Here is a 23030-nt window from a genome sequence, read left to right on the forward strand (position 1 = left end):
ATATATAGCTCTGCTGATTGAACTGTTCGAGTCGTAGCTGGTCGTTATCTCGACCAGGGTTATCGTGCCTGTGTTCACTGTTCCGACGGAAAATGACCGCTCACCGTACAATGCGACCTGGAATCTCAGGTCAATCTTAATCTTATATCGATGAATGCAACAACAATGGGTATTACCTAGCCTGTCGTGATAGCTCTCGACTGCGTGATAATCTTATATTCTCGCCAGACAGCATGTTCTCTTCCCCTCTTAGATCACCTAGGCCCCAACCTCCTGTAGACAACCAAGATATCTCGCCGCTGTTGGCTGCTGAGTTGGCTATTGAGTTGTAAGTTTGACTTGAAACTCGGAGGTGAAGGGATGGGATGTGGATAGCTTAACATTTCATATTTCCAATATTTCCAGCAACTCACTCAAAGCTCCCAATGGTTGTCCAGAAGGTATATACATAACGCCTTCCAGAGAAGGGTTGTTGAGGTGGAATGGGGTGTTTTTCGTACATCGAGGTGAGTGGTCTGTGCGAGGTCATAATCGCTGAATCAAGTCTTTCGTTGAACAATCATCCGCTTCGCTTCCTTCGGGAATATACCAGGATAGATATCATGCTGACAGGTGTTCTTGACTATACTGATAGGTCCATACGCAGGATCAATACTACGCTTCATTATCCTCTTTCCTCCTACATACCCCCAGAACGGTCCTACATTGAGATTCGACTCAGATGTATTCCATCGTACGTATCAATTCATCTTTACTTGGTTGCAATAAGAGGAGCACAAAATTCAGTACAGCTAATGAGGTACGATGTCATTGATAGCTATGGTAGATCCCAAGACTAAGATATGGCATGCTCGAGGTAGATTATCTCAATGGAAGTATGTCAGCTTTCTTTGCTCATCATCCACCAAATGAAAAGCTGATGATCTGTCATGTATCAGGCCAAGGATAGATCATATTTCACATTTATTATATTCCCTGAAAAAGAGTTTCAAGAGCAAAGAATTGGATAGTATTACAGAAGATGAAGCTGTAAATAAACAAGTGTGGTCGTAAGCGCGAATTTGTTCTGCATCTCATTGCTTATCCCACTGCTTTCACTATGGCTTGATCCTATTCATTTCATTCTATTGTTGATACGCTGAACTCATTGACTGATGCATCATTCAATATCTAGTCTATATCACCACTCCCATCAAACCTTCCTCTCCCTCACTTCCCAGCGCTCCCTCCATTCATCCGCACGTTCCACCCTCTTCCCCGACGAGTACCCCGCTCCGCCCTCACCGACCAGAACGCGAAAGATATCTGGACAGAGTATGACTGAGGAATTAGGTAAAGCTGCTATCAGGTTTAGGGAGATTGACGGACAGGAGGAAAAGAGGTTATGGGAGGGGTTGAAGAGGAGTTTGGAGGGATGATATATGTATCTGGTTGATTGTTGTACATTATGCATCGTGTTATGCTCTTCGCTTCTCTTTATCGTGTAAGAGCATCATACGTTATGGTATAGTATGGTATGGTGAATGTTGGATATTGTACATATCATTCATGGTATAATTAAACCGTCGGTGACACCTCTTTACGTCATTTTGTTGACTGAATTATATAGATTATTGATTGTTTACAACATGCACTTGCCATCATTTAAACAGCCATAACAGCCCAGATCCCAATCGCACCATACTTGATACTTGTATTCTTATATAGCTATCCCTCTTCTCCCTGGTATCGATATAACGCTCCATATCAGCAGTAGCAGTGAACATGTCAGCCGTCGAGATCACCATCCATCCGCCATCTTCTACCCACCCTTCACTCTCGGAAGGAACCTTCGATAGATCGTGGTTCATGGGTAAATGGGGTGTCGCGTGGAGCACCTTACCAATGTGGAAGGTGAGCTATATCATGCCATGGTATTGGAACTTAGCTGATTCCTGATGCTCCATAGGGAAAGAAAGGTCAGTTTTGTACCGCTTGACCCCGTACACACCTGTCATGTCGAAATCAGATTGATAATCAAGCATGTCTACTGTATACTTATAGAATGAATGCTGATTTTGGGATGAATTGTTATACGTTTCAGATGTCACAATCACCTACACTCCTATAGCTGGTACAGAAAATCACACAAAGTTCGAAGATCTAGTTGAGTATAAAAAAGAATCTGCAGCGGAGGGAAGTAAACCCAGTACAGGTCAGTTATATGATCCATTCCCTTATCGAAAGTAGTGAGTCAAGCTGACTTGATGAGGTTGGATAGTCAAGGGGGTCGATACTCTCACAACCGGGTCAGTTGGTAGATGTCCAACACACCCGAATCCACGCCATGACGCCATGACGCCATGACTGACCACTGTTGTATCCTCGACTAGCGCCAACGCAGCTACGTTCGATTGGAAAGGATCTTCATACTTGTTTTTCGTTCATTCACATTGGGAAGTATTAGGGTTTGGTAAAGATGAAATCAATGGATTGGAATGGGCAGTCACATGTGAGTGGGATTTCCATCATCTAATCTATGTATATAGATACAACTACAAATGCAGGTATATACTATGTTAAAGTCCTGTCGCGTTGTCCAGGCTGACCTCACACCTGTCTTTTGTATCGCAGTCTTCTCCAAAACACTCTTCACCCCAGCAGGGATTGACATCTACCTCCGATCTCCCTCCTCCGCATCTTCCGAGCCCAATCCAAGCTCACAAGATACTACTATCCGATCTGACCTAGTGAAGAAGATAGTCAGCGCTATGAGTGAGATCAGTCAAGGGGGTGTAAGTGAATTAGCACGAAGCGGATTCGAAGTTCCAGGAATCGTCTAAAGCAATCTGTGCATCTGCATTATCGAAGACTCGGATCTTATCTGCTAGTCTTCCACCTTCATACATATTTTGATTCCTGTTGTACAGTATATATATCATTACTTCTTTGTAGACTTTCTCTGATCACCCATGCATGTTAGATCCGGACTGCTATATGCTCTTCTTTGGCTCGCACCCTCGGTTGAAACCTCCACTTTGCAGGTCCACTTGGCAATCCGTCATATCTCCGTATATACAGCGATAGCGATGATGGAGACAACAACGAGAGTGACACGGACACTGATATGATCAACTGACGATTGAATAACTACTTGTCCTCTCGTTGATCATCCCATCACGATCCCTCAACATCGTTTTCACTGTCTACAAATCGACAAAAATCATCTACCAAATCCTACAGAATGACCCATAACTTACCTCAACTAGGCGATGATATCCTATCATGAAAGTTAATGGATATCGAGCATTTGGAGGTTGAGAAACGAAAAGGACCGAGTAGACCTGGACCATATGAGTGGGTTATCTCACCGTCATTCTATGATGATCATTTCAGGGTGAGAGTTGGAGCTGATGAGGTTGGGAATGTAGAGCGGTAGTTGCTCCTCAATGGAATGGATTATGGTAAGTCCCATCTCAAGCTCACCTCCCGCTCTTTCTGGTTTTTGTAGGCTATAAGTTGATGATTATGGTACAGTGGATCAGATATGCATATCTACCTCACTGCGCTAGTAAGCTGCCTGTCTCCCCTTGGTGTCTACATGACCCAGAGGAAGTGTGCTGATGTCGAGTCATCTGTAGCTGGGAGAAGAAAAGATGAAAGAGCCTTTTGTGTTAGGTCACGAAGCCTCTGGGATTGTGGTGCAAGTGGGGGAGGAAGTGAGAGGGTTGAAAGTTGGTGACCGAGTCGCTCTAGAGGTATGTCACACTTCGTCCATTTCTCACATTGAATGGTAACACAGGTGTTACACTTTGATATAGCCCGGCGAAGGTTGTGGGAGATGTGGAGATTGTAAAAAAGGTGCATGTGAGTGTTGTATCTATTCACTGGAACAAAACCGAAACCACTTCTTTATCTCTCGCCGTCTGTTGAATCTACTGTCAGGAATAGCGAACTGACGAAATGACTGATTCTTCTTTCAATGATGAAGACAACCATTGCGACTCGATGAGATTCGCAGCTGCAGATGGTCTGGATGGGACATTACAGGGACTATATAAACTACCGGCTGATTTGTTCGTACTGTCTTCACGTAGCTCTCTATCGTGGTGTGTGATTTACTGATTGATCTCCACTAATTTTGTAGATGTTATAAATTACCTGAGGTAGGTCCCGAAGACCTGACTCAGACTTGACATATAAGGGGAAAGTGTAGGAAGTTGATCCGATCTGCTTCCTTGGATGTAGATTTTATCTTTGGAAGAGGGCGCTTTGGTATGTCGAGACGAATTCAGTCTGTCATCTTGACAAGTACTAAGATCATGATCATCCTTGACCATAGACGGAACCATTAGCAGTAGCTGTCAACGCCATAATCAACATTGCCAATTTACCTCATTCCGCAAATGTAGTAGTGTTCGGTGCGGGTCCAGGGGGATTATTGTAGGTATTAACCATGCTCTTTGATCATCTCACAATTCTTGGGATCAGAAATCTAATCTTCATTATTGTTACGAGGAATCGTCAGGATCTGAATAAGAATTTGCGTTGATGTAATTGTTCTTCAGGACGATGTCGGTTGCCAAAGCTCTAGGTGCCCGTCGGGTCATCGCCATTGACGTCCAACAGCAGAGATTGGATTTCGCCAAGTCATATGTAGCAAGTGATGTATTCGTAGCTTCCAGAATGGAGAAAGGAGAATCGAAAGAAGTATATTCACAACGACACGTACGTAGACACTAGAATTGCCCAAAGTACACAGAGCATGCTGAAGCGTTCCATCTACCCATTCGTTTAGGCGAAAGATATCAAACGGTCGCTTGGCATCACCGATAGAGGTATACAGTCCATTGATGTGGTGATTGATTGTTCAGCTGCTGAAGTCTGTATGCAAACTGGCATGTGGTTATTGCGGAGAAAAGGAACTTATGTCCAGGTGAATACCGTTTCCTCTCGCACTGTGGTTATCGTAATTTCCATCTCCAAGGCTATATCTTGGCTGAGTCTTACTTGGACTTGTCATTGATGTTGACTAGGTCGGATGTGGTCCTTTATATGTCAATCTACCTATGAGGATCATAGCCGATAGGGAATTAACCGTCAAAGGATGCTTCAGAGTAAGTCTTATAGCTTCTACTTCCATTCATACAGGTTGATCACGCTATAGAGTCAGCTAATCAGAATGGTTGGATGATCAGTATGGTCCGGGAGTGTACCCCATGGCCATTGACCTAGTGTCAAGAGGTTTGAGGGATCTCAAACCGTTGATCACACACAAGTCAGCTTTTTTGTTCCTTTCCATCGGCATTATCGATGAATTTGAGAGCTGAGAAAAATTCAAACATAGATATGATTGGGAAGACGCAGTGAAAGCATTCGAAACTACCAAAGCCGGTCAAGGAGAAGATGGAAAGATGGCTATTAAAGTGATGAGTAAGTAATGCTTCCATCATTCGCATCGCTCATCGATCTTTCACTCGTGTCGTACGACTGATGTCCGTCGTTATGTAGTTGGTCCGCCTCCGAAATTATGATGAACATTGAGTCAAGCTACATAACTAGTGCTAGATTTAAGATGCTATGGGTATAAGAACACCTGTCACTCGAGCGTCTTCTATCGGTAGACTTGATGTTGGGGTGTTTGGTTCATTCATGCAATGCATTATATACGAGTCAGGACGTCTACCCCATCTTCCGTTATCAGCAGTTGATGTTCAAATTGAGCAGATCTTGCACCGCTCTATCATCCATAGTCATTGGTTCAGCTATGATCGCAGAGTCCCTCTGAGTCAAAACCTAGCTCACCTCAGTGACCATCGTCCAACCGTCATCCCATAATTTCCCTCTTGAATTCCGACCTTGTACGAAGCAGGGTTCTATCGTAAAACAATCTCCAGGTACCATCTCTCCAGGTTCATCGTTACCTATAGATGATAAAATTGGAGCTCAGTTGGCTATACTACGCATACGGACCTTTCGACACCTATTTTTGGTGGACGCATTCGACCTGTAGCAAAGAGAGCGCAAAACTCACGACAGTGAAATATCCATGGTGGTCTATGAAAGACGTTACCTATCCCATGTCCCGAAAACTGTCCATTTACTGAGAAGCCATGTCTTTTTGCGAATTCCCTATGATACCAGAATGACAATTTAACAGGGTAACGGTCTGGTAAGAAGTGAGGCGTCTGGCTTACGCACAAATTGACTTACTCGATCTCCTTTCCGATATCTTTATATTTCCTTCCAGGCCTACAAGCTTTTATACCCACTTCCAAAGCTTCTTTCGTAGCTTCAACCAGATCTGTACCTTGTTTGTCCACTTCGGGCAGAAGGAACGTTGCTGACGTATCGCCGTGATACCCTTTATAGAACAGGGTTAGATCGATGTTGATTATGTCTTCGGGATGTAGTGGACGACTGGTCGGATCGTAGTATAAGCTGACTTTCAAAGTTCCGGTTGATGCTTCTCAGCTCACTCATCTGGTATTCCATCTATCACCAGACATTTATACATGTCAGCTATAAATTCTCCTCCCCAACTGAATTTATACAGTCACTAACGAGCAATCACATTATTGATCGAGGTAGTACAGCTCCTTGGATAACTTGAATAACCCAAGGGACTAGGATAAGCGCCTTTGGAGACTATCAGATCGTGCACGGCTTTGTCCAGTTCGTTGGTCGTTATTCCCGGCTATACAGACAAGATCATCAACCAGAAATGACAGGGGGATCTATTACCGTTCTCGCCTTTCGTTAATTCTTCACTCACTCACACTCACCCTAATCAGCTTCCCGACCTCCTTCAATACATCTCTAGCCATCCCCGCAGCCTCCCTGACCCTCTTCTCACCGTCCCCGCCCAGCTCTATCTGTTCCGCATCTGCTTCTTTCATATCTACTGAATCATGCTCGCCCCAATCGGCAGTGAAAAAGTTGCTGGGCACATAGTCTGGTCTAGGTATCGAGCTGGGGAGGGGTCGTATAGGCGGATAGGAGGTCATGGCGAATGAAGGAGGAAGGAGCGGATAGATACCATATTTTGATGGACCGGAGGTGTAGCTGAATCTATTGAGGAGGGTGAGGGACGGTCGAATCATTCTGATTGTCTTCGGACCGACATGGTCTATCCGTACAGCAGATAATAGTTAATAAAGCAGGATGGAATGATATTCACCTTTTTGTTGGTATCGAACGAATCACTTGGATCAATCTACAGGAGGAGGAACCAAACTGTGGGGTCTCCACAAACAATACTCAAAGACATCCGAAGAAGATCAAATAAATTTCGATACATCGACCTCGTCATGCTTGTTCCTTCCTTCTACCTCCACAGATCATCTTGTGTCAGTGTGTTCGAAGAGACAAGGGTTCCACACCATGTCGTTCGGCAATTCAGTAGAAGCTGGACCTTCCCGAATCCCTTTAGGCGATACCTCCGACACTCAGCAGGCGATGATGGAGATACCTTCAACCGGTATGTCCGAGTCTCGCTTCTCCCAAGGGTATCATGACCACGTACTGACCTGATTCACTGATAACAGGTCTCAAATTCTTTGAATACCGTCGACGTCTCTTCCTAGCTGGACTCCAACTCCCTACTCCTCCTGCAAACTGTGATATACCCGCTACTTACCTCGTCCCAGCCCCACCGGATCCTTTGCCAGCTATCAACCCTTCAGACGTCACGTCCACTGCGGTACAGCGATTGGAGGATGTCCTCAAGGAAGAAGGGAGCGAGGAACTGCAGGAGACGTGGGAGAATGGTGTAGGAAGGATTGCGAGGAGTTTACATGACGGGAAGAGGTTGGCGAGAGGGTTGAGGTTGGGGTTAGTTGTGGGTAACAATATCTCTATCTTTCCGTCCTTAAGGTCTATTCCGCCCACATTTATATCATTATCCATTCCATGTATCCCCACTTCCCCATATTGCATTTGGACTCTACAAAAAACGGCAACATCATCTTCATGTCATTGTGAGTAACACCTGACTGATGATCGTTTGTTCCAGATAAAAATCCTCAAAGCTTCATGGATCCAAGATGGACTTTGGCCTAAAGACGAACTCGGACGACCTGTCAAACCTCCCAATTCACCTATCATCGAGGGCGTAGAGCTGTTCCCCGAAGATTCGATGAGTAGGCCGGAGGTGGTAGCTGAAGTGAAAGCTGCAGGAAAGAGTTGAAGCCCTAGGAAATATTTCGTATCAACCTTCGCGATACTTTATAGACTATCTCGTGGTCAAGACAATCCGAGTGCATTTTATAGTACTTCGATTGGAATATAGGAATCGTTCGGAATCAGGACCCCAGGATCAACTTCAACGACATAACGACGTAAAGATGTAATGTAGAGATACACGATTACAAGGTGATAGATACCCTGTATGTTTATAGAATCATGACACCCTGCATATAGATAACACAAGTAATAACATAATCAAGTATAATTCTTACTTTATACAAATACCGTAGAGTATAATATAAATACAACATGAAAACATGGTCATCATCCATCTGTATATATGTAAACATGATCTATCAAATATTCACTGAACATGCTCAAGTCCGTTCCCTCCCTCCGACTTCATTTGCTCAGACACCTCGACATACCATAAACTAGATTGATCTAAACTAATCTAACAAGTGTTGTTGTGCCAGATCCCTTTGAGATCTAGCCAACAGCTCTATGAATTTGATCAAATACTCTTCCGCGATACTTGAGAAGTAGAACTCGTGAGCCGAATTATGGGCGGATTCTGTGCATACGTTAAGATCCAGCCATATCAGTTTTTGCTCTTCATATAGCATTTGCAAGAGAAGCTTACCTAGATTGTGAGCGAGTTCTATGCATCACAGTCCACTGGTCAGCTGTTTCGTTACTTACCTGCTTGAAGATAGAGCATGGAGCTCACCATGTGCGATACTGAAATACCATGAGATGAGAGCTTCGTGTCTTTGTCCACGGATGATCTGATCGTCATCTATAATTCATATCGTCAGCTTATTGAAGAGTTTTCAACCCATTCTTCCCAGCTAACTCACGCCAAGCTTGATAGTATCTCCTATATAGGCAAAATCACTCATCAGCTAGGTCAATGACTGAAATGTAGAAGTCTGATTCACGCGTTACAGAAGATCGTTCCTCCCTTATTGAAAGCTATCAATGGACCCGCATGATCCCAGAAGACATTCATTACGGGTGGAGCGAGCTACATCAAGATTATCCATGCAATCAGCTATCATCACTTGGGTGTGGTCGTACAACAGCTGTTCGAACTTACATTAAAAACTTGACAGATAGGTAGTAAGATTTGGATTGAGAATCGATAACAAGCATCCATCTTATCGCCTATGAGGAATCCTGCTTGGTCCGGTACATCTATATGAACGGATACACTTTCGTTCAGCGCCATGCCTCGGTCAAGGACAGGGTCCATTCATCAACGTACCTCTTGGTACCCAGATATTCAATCCTCCTCTTTCCCCGGCGCCTGGTACTACACGATAAGTCAGATACAATCAGCTTGTCTACCTCATTTAGTGACTCAGCTGAAGCACGTCACTTACCCAAAACGATATCCGCCTGAGCAGTGGTATCGCAATAAGTATCCTGACTTTCTGATACATCCCTGACGGCCTGTCTAGAATCGTTGATTTGTGTTCCCTTCTCGGGTCTCGAGGCATCAAGAGCCTTTTGGACGGTGTTTCCTATACATAAGAGATGATCAGTTGTTTTCCGACCTTTTTTTTCGAAGCAAAAGAAAAATCAAAGTGATATCCATTTTTAACCAAATCGACTATGAGATAGCCATTCTCTTAAAGAAGTTTATGAAGTATGATCAGAAATGAAGAGATGACTCACGTATATTATTCAGATCCGTAGGTTGCTTAGTCGACCAACTCGGCGCAGAACCCTTCATCGCCCCACTTCCACTTCCAATAGCATTGAATGCCCCAGGCATGCCATTGGTACTATGACTCGAACTAGTCCCGGGTCCACCGGATCTAGCAGTATTTCCCCATCCTTGCAATTGATTCATAATATTTTCGCCTATACCCTGCCCAGGCGCAGTTGAAGTGGAGGAAGGAGACTTGATCATACTTGATCTATTCTTGAACTTATCCAATAATCCACCCATTGAATGTTTCCTCGTGTTCGAATTCGGATTCGTACTTCCTTCAGAATCAATTGCAGTTGTCGAAGAAGTGATACTACTCGTATCATCCAAATCACCCGTAGATGATCTCTTGGTAGTAGTCAAAGCAGTTTCATTAGCCGCTTCACTCGCAGCTTTCTCTTTATCTCTCTTGCGTTCAGCTTGGATTCTCAATTTCTCCTCTTTCTGCTGATTAAATATCCTATCCACATTGAAGCCCCTCTTCTTCAAAGCCATGAGCGGAGTAGATAAGATGGAGTAAAGTAAAAGCGCATCATCGGCCTTAGGCGATTTGAGTAGGATATCACAGAGTGCTGAAGCAATGTCGTAATCGTCCATTTGAGCTGTAGTTGATATAGTCAAGATTATCGCTTTACCTCTACCTCTCGATGCAGTAGCATAAAGTGTCTCGTAATGATGATGCTCGTTACGACCATTCTTATATGTATATTTCACTTTCAATTCTCGGACTTCTTGAATAGTGAAATTACCTTCTTTTGATAATTGGTCAGAAGAGTATTCGGATTGTTTCCTTCGAGCTTCCGCCAAGAAGATTGTCAAGCGTTCTAGGACATGTCGACGTAATGCCTGAGCATGGTCGGATGGGATAGTGGACGGTGTGTCCGAAATGTATTGTCGCCTGACGAAAGATGAGAGTTGTCGAGCACCAAGAGAGGCATAGAAATTTTCGAGGATGTGTTCCTGCAATTGGCAAAGGCATCAGCTTACTGCGGCCCAGATCGCCAACACACGTGAAGCTGTCTCACCTCTGGCGCAGCAAGGATATATTGTCCAAAATACTGTAACATCGTTACGCTGTCCACGACCGAGACATCCGCAGCTTTACACAAAACCCACTCTCTTTCATATTCAGTGTCTTCGTTCCCGCCGGTCCAGGAGTTCAACAGCTTCTTGGTTGATTTGCGCGAAGGTACACGTTGCGAAGCAAGGAGGAAAGGCGCGGTCTTCATAGCTGTTCTAGTTGGAGTATCGAATATCGTCCAGTTCGCAGCAAGTAAACGTAATTGTTCGAGATATCTACATGATATAGGTAAATCGTAAGCTGTTGACCGGACGACGACCTATGGGCCAGATAGCTTACCTTTCAGCCGAACCAGCTTGTTCAAGCATTCTTCCAGGCTCATTCATCAACAATTGTGCAATATCCCTTACACTAGGTTCTGATCGTACCCCACAGTACCTCAAAAAGATGTTCGCCCTATCACCAAAATCGACGAAAGTGAAAGCTGATTTATACAAATCTTCACCTCCTTCCTTGGCTACAAAATAAACTTGCGTGGGCCTGTAGAAACTGATGTCGCCATTGGTAGTTTTGACAGGGATGAAAGCAAAGGATCGGAGAGAATCTATCGACGACGATAACGAATGACCTAGTCGAGTAGACATATACTGAAGCAAAGAGTAAGCTGTATCTCCGAATTATTGCAAGGAAAGAGACGGCTTACATCGAAAATCTTCCTTGCCTTATCAGTATCTCTCGTCACATTCGCTTTGAGCGCTTCGACAAGCTGACTCATTGGTGGATCACTCTGTATACCTAACTTGACTGCATTTTCAGGTGCAGCGCCGATAGGTTGTGCGACCGAAAATCCCAAGATCGAGCATTGAGGATTGGTAAATACCTATATATGTGATCAGCCATGGTCAATAACGTACTCCGCACTGCATAGCTCACTTGACCAGGTTTTGCTAATATATGATCTCCAATATAGGTAACAGCAGGGATGAAAGCCACACCAGAAAAAGCTTCTGACTTGAACATGGGATAATGATTATGTATATTCGCCAGTAAATATTGTAACGCTTTGTCATTCGCAGGTGGTCTTCCAGCCGCGATACCCAAAAGAACATCAATAGGCGGGAAACGTCTCAGGCCAAGCGTAAAGAGCATTTTCGCTTCAATACCATCAGCTGCGTACAACCCTTATTCATATGGATGAGCTTACCTTCCTCCGAGTTTGATCTCCATTTGCCTTCACCCCAATCCAACAGTGGCAAACCCAAATTACGCATAGCTTCTGTAGGTTCATAAAGCTGATGGGGCTTTTGTCTGACTACAGTCTTCTGACTTTCACCCTCCGGAGCTTCAATTTCAAGTGGGAACGCGGCAGTCATCTTAAGCCTTTTCATCTCTTCGTCCGATAAACTATCTTTCACCGAAACAAGGTATTTCATGAGATCTTGACAAGTCCATGAACCGCCTCCTACCAATCTATACTCTGTATATCAGCTATGTGAATGTATTGACGTGCAGAGCCGCTTAACAAAGCTTACCTCGAGAAAACCAACTGCAGATCTACAGTCTTCCTAACACCGATCGCAAGGAGCATCTTTTCCATACCACCTTTGATGGCTGTACCTTTCGGTAAAGCTATCGTAGGTAAATCATCGAATAAGAGGTTCTTCTCGAAATATGCTTCTCCTGGTTTCTTGAATCCGGCTTTAGTCGGTATGCAAGGTATATCCTTCAATTCAAGGGCGATTGCAGTTTGCTGATTGGCAGCCAAATTCGCCCATGCTCTACCAAGCATACCGAGTACCTTTTCTGAAAAATCCGCTGAGACTCGAATGTCCGTTTCTGGAGTAGCTTGAGTATCGTTAGACATAGGTGGATTAACGAGGAAAGTGATATACTGCAAGACGGAGAGCTCGGTCCACCCAAAGATATTGTATATCGAGTTCGCTTTGAGATTTTTGGTGATAGTATAAGGTAGAGTGTGGGGCGGTAAAGGCATATCAGGTGGTATGACAGCATTATGAGGTTTGACGAAAGTTTGAACAGTAGACAACGGTAAGACCTTTCCATTTTCCTGTATGAGGATCGCCGCATCAACCAATTTGCGTCGAATAGCTGAGTTTATCGAATCCGAACTAGCTACACCTTGCCACCACGTCAGACAATCTATCATCTCTTTCTCCGTCAACGGTCGGTCATTCAATTGCTTGACTACATCATCGAAAGTCACATCCCTAAGTAACGATCTCTCACGTAATCGGGCAATCGACTTAGGCGCTTCTTCAATCGCTGAGGGGGTAACTACCGGTAAATCAGGTAAAAATTTCTGGAGATCCGCATTTGGCATCCTGACTTCGCTGATGGGTAAGATACCATCAATCGATATGATTGGAAAACTTCGATTATCGCTCGCACAACCATAGAAAGCGGATTCCATCTCTTGACCTACAACATTAGAAGGTGTAGTAGTCTTGAAAGTGAAAAACCGTAAGGCGTGCAAACCTCGCTTGAGCAGCTGTTCTCGTTTCCCCTTATCCTCTACCGAGGTCTGAAGCCATGATTGTCGAATTTCTTGTAGCTCGAGCTCGTAGATCATCCGTGAGAGGTATCCACCGACCCATAACAGTTCTTTGTTCCAGTGAGACACATGTCTATCTACCAAATCGATCGATTCTCGTTCTACCGTTGGAATAAACCTTGCGGCTAGATGACCTCCAATACCGGTAGTCTGTGAAGTAGCTTGACCTATAAAGACTTTGGCTGATTTCTCGCTATCCAATGGGGGACACAGTCCACCGAATACTCCACCTATGTCCTTCGCGGCAGGTTTGCCGTCTTCCGTCTTCGCTTCCTCGTCCGCTTCTCCTCTTGAATACACTACACTCGCAGGCATTCTCGTCGGAGGAGGTTTCTTGGTCGCTCGTTCGAGCTCTCTGCCGAATGCTGGAGATACAGCTACTTTGATATCAGCTTGATATATCTGTATATCCCGGTGAAGAGTGGTCACTTCGAACGGATCTTCAGGTGGAGGTGCTGGGGGTGGGGGAGCTACAGGAGTCGGAGCGGGAGAGTTCCGACCGAAGAACGACGAGGCAAGCATGGAGGCGAAACCTTTAGCTGGTTTAGCTAGTTGAGCAATAGCTTGAGGAATAGGAGGTGGTGTAAATCCAGTAGCTTCTCAAAATATCAGCTTACAGATGCTCAGAATCTTTCCTATAAGAAAGCCCACCTGAAAGCCACTGCATTACTTTGGCAGAGATGACCATTCCAGTAGCATCCAATCCCGTGACCGTCATCATCCCATTCGTGCTACTCGTTTTCATCCCTTTCTTCGTGACTTTGCTTTTCCCTTTTACGCTCTTCTCCACTTCCAGCACTTTCACTCCATCGACCAGCATATCGATCTTCCTGACCGTACGCATGAATGTTATACTAGTGATAAAGAACCTGGCGAGATCTAAGGGCCCTTCAAGCAATGATGATTCCCTTAATCCCATTGTGAAGGATGTCCATGGATTGCCTGTGAGACCTTTTTCTGCTGCAGTGGACGAAGATGCCGAAGGAGGTAAATCACCGGATCGTGCGAGAAGTTGGTCTTTCCCATCTTTCCAGTAAAATCCCATCCACTTATCTCCGGACTCGACGAAGGGGTCATCTATCCGAACACATCAGCTTTGACATGATAGGTTGCCGTACGGACATACCGCAAACGCTCCATAGAGAATAGAAACCGACACCAAAGCTGGACAATATATGTCAGCTGCTATTCCTGATATAACTTTTGGATACGGCTCACGCTCCAATCTTCTCCTCGTCTGGGTTACCTTCTGCGATCTTCTTCAACCGCTGCCAGTCCTGTTGTCTGAAAGGTATACCATCGTTGGTAACGACGTATCGATGCATCTATTCCAATTGTCAGCTCAAATTCTAGGGTCATTTGGGATGTGCAAGAGAACTCGCCATATCTTTCTTGACATCGGGTAACTTGGATGGTCCTTCACCTTTCTCGAGAGTCTCTAAGCCTGACGCTGTGTAGAATTTGACTTGTACATGTTCGGCCTATAGTCATGTCGAGATCAGCTTACTAGAACGACAAAGAACGGCTCAGACTACGTAACTGACCCCTGCGTCATCTGCATTCTGTAGTAGCTCTCTGAATACTGAACAAAAGCTCATCAGTATATTCTTCTTCATGGTTATTTGGAAGTGCGAGTCACAAGACGCTGGTACATACTTGTATGTTCACCTGAGTATCTAGCGAGAATCTCTGTAGAGGTCGTATCAGCTTCACATTCAATGCTGAATGCATGACAAGGGGAAGCTCACTATCTATCAATGCTCTCTGGTTGACCTCTACAGTCTCATCTCTACCTGAAGACCAAAGTTCTTCTTTACTCAGTGGCGGCATGGTGTCGGTGTGATTGAATCGTACACTTTCTTGGCAAATTGTTTCGAGTGGTTTATTGATGCTTTGCACGACCTCGAATTGAGCCACTCCTTCCTCTTGGATATGAGCCTATCAATGAGATACACTTGTCTACCCTACACACTACACTGATGAACCAGACACCCGTAGTGAGGACAAAAAGATCGACGATACAAGATGTAACATTCATCACCATCACAACTGATCAACGCGTCAGCTCCGACGGAGTGATCTGTGCTTTAAAGGTGGAGATTGAACCCATCTCCGCTCAGAGACATTCGCTTGGATGCAAGACAGAGGTTTGCCGAAAATGAGAACAAGGACAACTCAGAATCACATGCAGTTAACATACTCCTGCACATATATCCTCACCAATTCCAAAACCCATATATTCTTCTCGTACCTATCACACAAGGACATCATCATATTAGAATCAGCAGATGTCCTCTCTCGCTCGACTATTCCTTCGAATGGGTCCCTCAGCAGGCCCCTCTTCTCGAGTTTCTGTCACAGCTGCCAATCGATTATCCACCATTTCAAGACATTTATCTTCTTCTGCCAACTCCAACAACAAAGCCACTTCAAGCAAGATGTCTTCTCCTCATGATGTAAGCTCTTCCTCCACTCCAATCCTCTCGTGAACGAGCTGACCCTCTGTATAGGACTTGGTGTTGTTCGAATCGCACCATAATGCTAGATTATACAAACTCAATCGATCGTCTAAATTGAATTCGTTGAACCAGGAGATGATCGACCTGTTGTCGAAGAAAATCAAGGTAGGTTATATCTTCTCTGTTCTGTACTATCGCGAGAACAGGACTACGTACTGATCGTGGTCTCGGTCATATCTTCAGAACTGGCGAGAGTTGGAATCATGTAAAGTCATAATAGGTACAGGAGATCAGCGAGCTTTCTGTGCAGGCGGTGATGTGAAACGTAAGTCTGAATACCAACCAATCAGTCAGCTTCAGCTGAATAAACTAGGGTGAAGGATTTCGGGTGAGCTGACTTGGTTGTGCTATCAGAACTCGTACTGGATCTGAAAGAAGGAAAAGATACAGCTTTACCATTCTTCAAATCCGAATTTGAGTTGAACTGGACATTGGGTAGATTGGGTAAACCTTATGTAGCTGTGATTGATGGTGTGACTAGTGAGTCTTCCGATATTCACTTCGTATCCCCTTTCCGAGCCATCACGCAAAGACAAGTTGTATATGTTCTACTTGACCGTGATCAAGTAATGCTGATGATGTCCATCAGTGGGTGGTGGTGCCGGTCTCTCCCTTCCAGCTAACATTCGAATCGCAACCCCACGCACTATCTTCGCCATGCCAGAGACCAAAATCGGATACGCTCCAGACGTAGGGGCCAATTACTATCTCGCTCAACTTGACGGAGCGATTGGAGCGTGGTTAGCAGTGACTGGACAGGAATTATACGGTAGAGCAGTATAGTGAGTATGCTCAGCTTTTTCGAAAGTATCATCGTCATCGTCGATCTGAAGCTAAAGCTATTCAATAGTGAATTGGGTATAGCAACACATTACGTTACTCCCAATCTCCTTCCAACAATAATTAACGAGATCACTTCACTCGATTCTCCAACCCCACAACAAATATCTTCCATCGTCTCTTCATACACTTCCAGCCCATCATCAAGCTCTTCGGAAGGAGAATCGTCGAAGACAAACCCAGATGGATATTCAAATATCAAAGGTGAAATTCGGGAATTCCTCGATAAGACCTTCAGTCTCAAATCCATTCCTGAGATCGACAAAGCCCTGACCAAAGCTCAGAGCGATGAGAGTTTGAGTGAAGATACGAAGAAGTGGGCTAAAGCTCAACAGGATATTTTGAACCAGAGGAGTCCGACTAGTACGGCTGTTGCTTTGACAGGGTATAGAAAAGCTAAGGAGGCAAGAAGACTGGACAGGACTTTATTAAATGGTGAGTGGAAGTGACGTCAAGATATAGAAGATGTCTGATTTTAGAATCACAAGTGTGCTAATGATACTTCTTGTGATTGTCTCGTAGATATTTCAATGGCAACAGCTTTCTGTGGGCCCCATCGATCCACAGACGATTTCATCAAAGGCGTATCATCAGTCCTGATCGACAGATCGAAGACCGCACCAGAGTGGATCCCAGGGGACTTATCAGATCCTAAATTGTCTTTAGGGGAAATAACCAAGAATTTCTATCCCGGTAAACCATCGGAGGGTCAACCGGAATTAGAACTTGTACCATCCTCAGCATCCAAACTCGATTCAGGAAGGGATAGTAGTTGGAACCAATTTAGAAAATTCGGTTTACCTTCTGAATCAGATATACGATCATCAGTTGATGGATATTCACCTGGATCAGGTGCTTTTGCATTAACTGAACAGGAACTCGTTTCTCAATTCGTAGAGAATCATGGATCACCTCAAGGCCAGAGGAGAAAGGAGATTGAAGATAGAGTGAGGGACGTAGTACAAAGAAGATGTAAGAAGGATAAACAGGGTTATCTAGAGTGGAAATAATAGTTTTAGTAAGAGGGAGATAGATATGCATTTGGTAGATAAAGTACATCCAATTTACAACAATAGTTAATCTCTTCAATCAAATACCGCGAACAATCAAATTTGCTAAAATGATATAAGTCATTCTATCTAACAACATCACATTACAGCTTCATATAGATATTCATCCAAATTGAATTTCAAGTCCTTTGCCAAATTCTTCGCAGTATCATAGTTGATCTCACAACGAATCATGATATTATCCAATCTATCAATTGGAGATATACGTTTAAGTAATCCTTGGGATTCAAGTTGAGGTATCTAAAAAGTGAGTGAGGTTAGGTATATCAGCTCAGACCGTATTCATTTTTTCATTTTGAGCAAATAGTAATACTTAGAGCCGTAATTTATAGTTCAAGATGGTATAGAAGACAACTTACCAATCCCCAAAGTTTCACACTCATACTTAATTCCTCCACACTATCATCCCATCTTTTCTCCCTCTCATTATCCCTTTTCCTCTTTCTCTCAACTTTGGCGCTTTGCTCAGCCACACTAGGTAACCAATCATCTCCCTCTTCCCCTGACGACGAAGATTCACCGCCGAGGGAAGCTTGCAGGTCTTCTGGTCTTTCGGCATGTTCCGCATAAAGGGAAGAGAACAATGCGAGCAGTCGATCGATGGGGAAGGGTTTGGGTCCAAGGAGTCGTTGGGGGACCTTCCCAACCCTCACTCGTCCATATCCCGCTCTCCTCATCACACCGCCCTTTTTCCTCTTCCCTTCTACACCCGCCGTCCGTCCAAATAGTCTGATATCCGATTTGGGCGGATTATAACTCCCAGTATATCCAGCAACTAACAGGAACTTCTCTACCGTACTCAAATCCATCGCGGGGGGTTGAGGTAAAGTCCTGGTGAGCGGTATCCCATTTTGCACTTTCGGCAAGAGCGCCTGTGTAAATTCATATGAACCTATCTGTCTAGGCAGCAAATTCTCAATAGCCGATGCGAGCGATAGAGACAATCGATGTTTGAGGTCGGTTAATAGCTTTATAGTGATTTCCAATTCTGCCGGAGGGTTGGCAGGGTCAGGGTATGGTAGACCGAGATGGATCATTGAATAATGTGGTGGGAGCGTAGAGGTGTATATTCGCCAAAGGGACTGAGAGAGGTATTGAATCTCTTCGATCGAAGGGGAACATAGAGAGAGGATGGTTGATAGGAGCAGGTCGAGGAATCGGGGCCATAAGGGGTGGGGCGAGGATGGTGTGAGTGTCGAGAGGATTTCTAGATACCAGAAACAGAAACAGTCAGCTGTGTTCCATTTGATTTTGACACCACTTTGTACTCGGGGTGAAGTTATGAGGTCTGTAATGAGATGAGATGATCAAGCTTCGAATAGACTGACTCACCCTCCCTGGTCGGTGCTGGCAGATACACATGTATAGGTTCAGGAGCATCACCTCTCATAGGTCGAGTATAATCCCACGGAGAGCTCGAGCAGAGTACAACAGACAGAGGTACTCCAGTCTATGTATCAGACCCAATTCAATTAGCTCGTCTATACTCTACTGTAGCGTCCGTAAGAGGTCGGGCTCGACTTACAAGTTCAGCTAAACGAGTCATCAAACTCCATCCATTCCCAAATACCAGCCTCAATCTCTCGGCTCTAGTGATCAACAGTACGATGATTCTACTGTGTTCATCCTGTTCTTCCAGATGACCATTCGTACCATTCCCGTTCACTTTTGTACCAGGACTAGCTTTGGCCTTTGCTTTACCCTTCCCTTTACTCGTACTCGCAGAAGTCGAAGCTTGATTCCACAATTTCAGTCTCTGCGCAAATCCATCAAAGGTCTGTATTTCCTCTTGACCCTCTCCAATGGGGTCTAGCTTATTCAATATACCAGAAAAAAAGAGTCTGGGAGTATTGTACTCGACCGTATCTATCTTGAAAAGTGTATTCGTGCTCGAACTCGTACTTGAAGAAGAGGAAGTTGAGAACGAAGGAAGGGGCAAGGAAGTGAAGGAATGATGAGGATGATGGAGGTAGATCAAGCTTGGAGCCGGGGATGTTGATAACAGCATTTCGAGAGTACTGGTCATCATGATGTGGGTCACTCTGGCAGTAGCAGGCCGGAGCTAAGCCTTGTTTTGTTGTTGGTGGTGAGGAAGACAATGCTTATTAGACAAGAAGACGGTGAAAAGACAGAGAGATGAAATGATATCGAATGGATTGGATCTCACGCGACGCGATCAAAAGTCACTTCGCACAGACCCGAAGGATTGTTATTGTCATTTCTCACTTTTCTCTTTCTTTCAGTTCGATCCCATCGTTCATTACAATATATAGATCCCCGTTCCATAATACTGTCCCTACGAGAATATCCTGAAGCAACCCCATCATAGGTAGACAATCCAGCCTAGAAATCACAAACTCAGAAACACCTCGAAATGCCTCATTACCCTCCTAGACCTCCTCCAGGTATACGTCGTCTGATCTGGAATCAACGGTGAGTGACATACGTCTCTACATCTCTGCATCTCGACATTGTTCACCAATAGCGTCTCTGATACTTTTCTCTCTATCATCACAGAATATGGATAGAATCGACTTTTGCTACTAGTATGATGCAGCCATGGGAGAAAGCTCTGATATGTGAGTGATTTTGTGTCCATGTTTGCTTGACCTCATTTCATGGAGGATTAGCTCTGTGGTACAACGTTGTGAACATACCTCCATATCATCATATCCTTCATCGCTGCTGAATCGATTTGAAACATATATACATATATACATATATGTCATACTGACCATCATATCATTGTCACTCAGTGACCGTCCTCTCCCTCGTCACACTCCTAATCTGGTTCTCACTATACACCTACTTCCCATCGCATGTCGCCTACCTTTCGAGGAGATGGTCATACTACGTCTACGGCGATGAGACCGTCGAGGTATTGGCTCCCATCAAGGCGTATATACTGGCTCAGATTGGCAGGGTGAAAAGTGCTGTAGGGGGTCAGAAAGGGAGATTGGAGTTGTAGGATTAACTAAGTGGGGATAGATCGATCAATCGATCAATCGGGTTCATTATGGGATTGTTCACTTTCAATCTTATTGTACACATCATTTTCTACATACATAATTAATTAGACTTATATAAAGTCGACTGGGGATATGAAATTTCATAGCAATCATATAAAACCGAATCATCAAATACTACTTTCACTCCATACAAAGAACATATTGGACCGTTCCCCTACGATCAAAGTTTAGATTGTCCCACAGCAGCGGACTGAGCACCTTCAACAGCCGAATTAACTCCACCTTGATCTTGTGCTCCAGCTACAGCAGACGGATGACTCGAACCAGCACGGGCATGTACCCAGTCGGCAATTGTCTTGGCCAAATTCTCGGGCGTGGGTGACAATTCGTTATGCACTTCGTGGTACATCCCCTAGACAATTCAAGCATATCAGCTACAACACTTATCACTTTTATATCATGGCATTCAGTTAGGACCCATTCTAACAAGGACAGTATATGACCGGAAGTTTGTTAGAAGAAAGCGGCGAGTTTACTTACCTCGATAATTTCAACGCTCTTGTCCTTCGCTCTAACCTTCTCTCCAAATCTCTTAGCAGTCCCCGGATGACAGATGTTATCTTCCCCACCATGATATACCAATAACGGTAGATCCTCAGGCCATGAGTTCCATGCTGTGGGCGTATCAAGTGATATACCTCCATTGAGCATATCCGCTACTCCACGGAGCGATCCGGTCTGTTCGCAGAATGGATCGGATTTGCATAGATCGTTGGTTTCGTCATTATGTGAGAGATGCTGTAGTTGAAATGGAGTCATCAGCCATTCTATTGTTCCGACTCGTCCAGTGAACCTAATTCTGGCTGTTTCCCCCCAAATGAATGATATATTTGAACCCACTCACAGAATAATCCATAGGTGTAGGAATAAGCATATTACCCAGCCCCAAACCAGCAGCGAAACTTCCAGCTTTGACCTAACGATTTACTAGATGAGTCACGGTACTTCTCAGAGATAGCTAGGGTAACTCACCTGGATGGACGAAGCTGGTCTGGTCTGCCTGATTAACGGACCTCCCGAGATGATCCCACTGAGCAATTTGACTGTTTCGGGAGAAGATGGTGGATGGGGTCGAGTCGCAAATGCCAGAACCTCTGCACCTCCCTATACATAGATCGAATAGATCAGTGAACTACTCTTGTTCAAGATCCAAACACCGGGATGGATGATTCGTTTTGTGCACAATGGATGATCATACAATTCAAAAAGAAGTGGACTTACCATACTGAATCCATGTAAGAAAAGTTTCTTTGCTAAACCCTTAGCCACTTCAGATTCCCTCTTAACGAACCATTCAATATCAGGCAAAGCCTTTGCCCAACCACCCGTACGTCTCTTGCCGTTCTTCTCTGATTTGACTGTCTTCCCTTCCTTTTTCCATCGTTGGACTTCTACCGAGCTCTCTGTAAGGGGAGTATGGGAGGTTCTACCATGTCCTCGTTGATCAAAAGCTGTGATGTGCAGTGAATGAGGTGGGGAAGAGAGGAGGGTAAAGAATTTGTCATATCGTGCGATGTGTTCTGCGAAACCTGTCCACATCGACCTCATCAAGTCAGAATGCTATGAATGTTGCAGGGTTCAGTTGTGAGAGGTGGACATACCGTGAACGAACAGTATACATGCTTTGGGTTCTTCATCCTTCGGTGCCCACTGAGTTATATGGTCATCACTTAGTCAGTCGATCAAAGATTGATTGAGATGGTGACATGATACTACTCACTCGTTTAGTGTAGAATGGGGTGTTCTCTGGACCAAGCACCCATTCCTCGGTGATGATAGATTGATTCGACGTCATCGTCGCTTATTGGTCCAACACTCTAATTCGTTGTCAAGAGATTCGTTGTCAAGAGAAATAACTTGGTAGATGATGATGAACTGAATGATCGAGGTCAGATTGAATACATGAATGAGACTGTCAACATTAACCGGATACCCGAAGGACTATTTATGTCTGACGCTGACGTCAAAGCCTTCTCATACAAAGTGGCACCGATCACTCATTTCCATCGTGCACATCCTGCTCGTCCTCCTGCATAGATAGACTCAGTGAGAGAGATATGCACACCGAACCAAAAAGTTGGTGTTCACCCGGCTCT

The 23030-nt window shown here is 44.5% G+C and overlaps 10 protein-coding genes across 10 annotated transcripts; 6 read left to right on the forward strand and 4 right to left on the reverse strand.

Annotated features, from left to right (window-relative positions):
• Positions 1-233: 233 nt before the first annotated feature.
• Positions 234-1418, forward strand: I203_104071 (uncharacterized protein; the record flags this gene model as incomplete). The annotated part of the gene is made up of 6 exons (XM_019149638.1): positions 234-328; positions 406-506; positions 635-733; positions 818-875; positions 939-1049; positions 1175-1418. 6 exons carry the CDS (start codon positions 234-236, stop codon positions 1416-1418), a joined length of 708 nt encoding a protein of 235 aa, XP_019001181.1.
• A 346-nt stretch (positions 1419-1764) lies between these two features.
• I203_104072 (uncharacterized protein) lies at positions 1765-2822 on the forward strand (the record flags this gene model as incomplete). The annotated part of the gene is made up of 6 exons (XM_019149639.1): positions 1765-1893; positions 1949-1958; positions 2084-2194; positions 2261-2288; positions 2373-2491; positions 2614-2822. 6 exons carry the CDS (start codon positions 1765-1767, stop codon positions 2820-2822), a joined length of 606 nt encoding a protein of 201 aa, XP_019001182.1.
• A 452-nt stretch (positions 2823-3274) lies between these two features.
• On the forward strand, positions 3275-5513 carry I203_104073 (uncharacterized protein; the record flags this gene model as incomplete). Its single annotated transcript, XM_019149640.2, has 15 exons — positions 3275-3336; positions 3411-3443; positions 3517-3550; positions 3621-3737; positions 3801-3846; positions 3971-4055; positions 4127-4145; positions 4228-4254; positions 4322-4422; positions 4548-4707; positions 4778-4915; positions 5016-5096; positions 5178-5257; positions 5327-5412; positions 5491-5513. 15 exons carry the CDS (start codon positions 3275-3277, stop codon positions 5511-5513), a joined length of 1092 nt encoding a protein of 363 aa, XP_019001183.2.
• A 128-nt stretch (positions 5514-5641) lies between these two features.
• Positions 5642-7082, reverse strand: I203_104074 (methionine aminopeptidase, type I; the record flags this gene model as incomplete). The annotated part of the gene is made up of 7 exons (XM_065517460.1): positions 5642-5719; positions 5785-5903; positions 6014-6111; positions 6193-6399; positions 6459-6474; positions 6544-6676; positions 6765-7082. The coding sequence occupies 7 exons, from the start codon at positions 7080-7082 to the stop codon at positions 5642-5644; spliced, it is 969 nt and encodes a 322-aa protein (XP_065374278.1).
• A 280-nt stretch (positions 7083-7362) lies between these two features.
• Positions 7363-8167, forward strand: I203_104075 (uncharacterized protein; the record flags this gene model as incomplete). The annotated part of the gene is made up of 3 exons (XM_019149642.1): positions 7363-7459; positions 7527-7819; positions 7994-8167. The coding sequence occupies 3 exons, from the start codon at positions 7363-7365 to the stop codon at positions 8165-8167; spliced, it is 564 nt and encodes a 187-aa protein (XP_019001185.1).
• Positions 8168-8615: 448 nt separating this feature from the next.
• Positions 8616-15306, reverse strand: I203_104076 (uncharacterized protein; the record flags this gene model as incomplete). Its single annotated transcript, XM_065517461.1, has 22 exons — positions 8616-8740; positions 8810-8827; positions 8897-8965; positions 9027-9046; positions 9108-9193; positions 9266-9363; positions 9434-9481; positions 9552-9692; positions 9847-10843; positions 10909-11179; positions 11244-11551; positions 11608-11784; positions 11838-12058; positions 12109-12374; positions 12437-14072; positions 14128-14553; positions 14603-14640; positions 14695-14801; positions 14859-14957; positions 15021-15058; positions 15133-15165; positions 15225-15306. The coding sequence occupies 22 exons, from the start codon at positions 15304-15306 to the stop codon at positions 8616-8618; spliced, it is 5304 nt and encodes a 1767-aa protein (XP_065374279.1).
• A 458-nt stretch (positions 15307-15764) lies between these two features.
• On the forward strand, positions 15765-17845 carry I203_104077 (mitochondrial 37S ribosomal protein mS47; the record flags this gene model as incomplete). Its single annotated transcript, XM_019149644.1, has 7 exons — positions 15765-15932; positions 15987-16100; positions 16179-16260; positions 16350-16475; positions 16585-16777; positions 16846-17270; positions 17358-17845. 7 exons carry the CDS (start codon positions 15765-15767, stop codon positions 17843-17845), a joined length of 1596 nt encoding a protein of 531 aa, XP_019001187.1.
• A 138-nt stretch (positions 17846-17983) lies between these two features.
• I203_104078 (uncharacterized protein) lies at positions 17984-19931 on the reverse strand (the record flags this gene model as incomplete). Its single annotated transcript, XM_019149645.1, has 4 exons — positions 17984-18145; positions 18265-19112; positions 19238-19355; positions 19431-19931. 4 exons carry the CDS (start codon positions 19929-19931, stop codon positions 17984-17986), a joined length of 1629 nt encoding a protein of 542 aa, XP_019001188.1.
• Positions 19932-20279: 348 nt separating this feature from the next.
• I203_104079 (uncharacterized protein) lies at positions 20280-20873 on the forward strand (the record flags this gene model as incomplete). Its single annotated transcript, XM_019149646.1, has 3 exons — positions 20280-20338; positions 20423-20484; positions 20662-20873. The coding sequence occupies 3 exons, from the start codon at positions 20280-20282 to the stop codon at positions 20871-20873; spliced, it is 333 nt and encodes a 110-aa protein (XP_019001189.1).
• A 221-nt stretch (positions 20874-21094) lies between these two features.
• On the reverse strand, positions 21095-22729 carry I203_104080 (uncharacterized protein; the record flags this gene model as incomplete). Its single annotated transcript, XM_019149647.1, has 7 exons — positions 21095-21286; positions 21415-21672; positions 21779-21850; positions 21907-22038; positions 22156-22463; positions 22536-22584; positions 22655-22729. 7 exons carry the CDS (start codon positions 22727-22729, stop codon positions 21095-21097), a joined length of 1086 nt encoding a protein of 361 aa, XP_019001190.1.
• Between the last annotated feature and the right edge of the window lie 301 nt (positions 22730-23030).

This window comes from Kwoniella mangroviensis (assembly GCF_000507465.2).
Source record: "Kwoniella mangroviensis CBS 8507 chromosome 1 map unlocalized Ctg01, whole genome shotgun sequence".
Lineage (NCBI taxonomy): Eukaryota > Fungi > Basidiomycota > Tremellomycetes > Tremellales > Cryptococcaceae > Kwoniella > Kwoniella mangrovensis.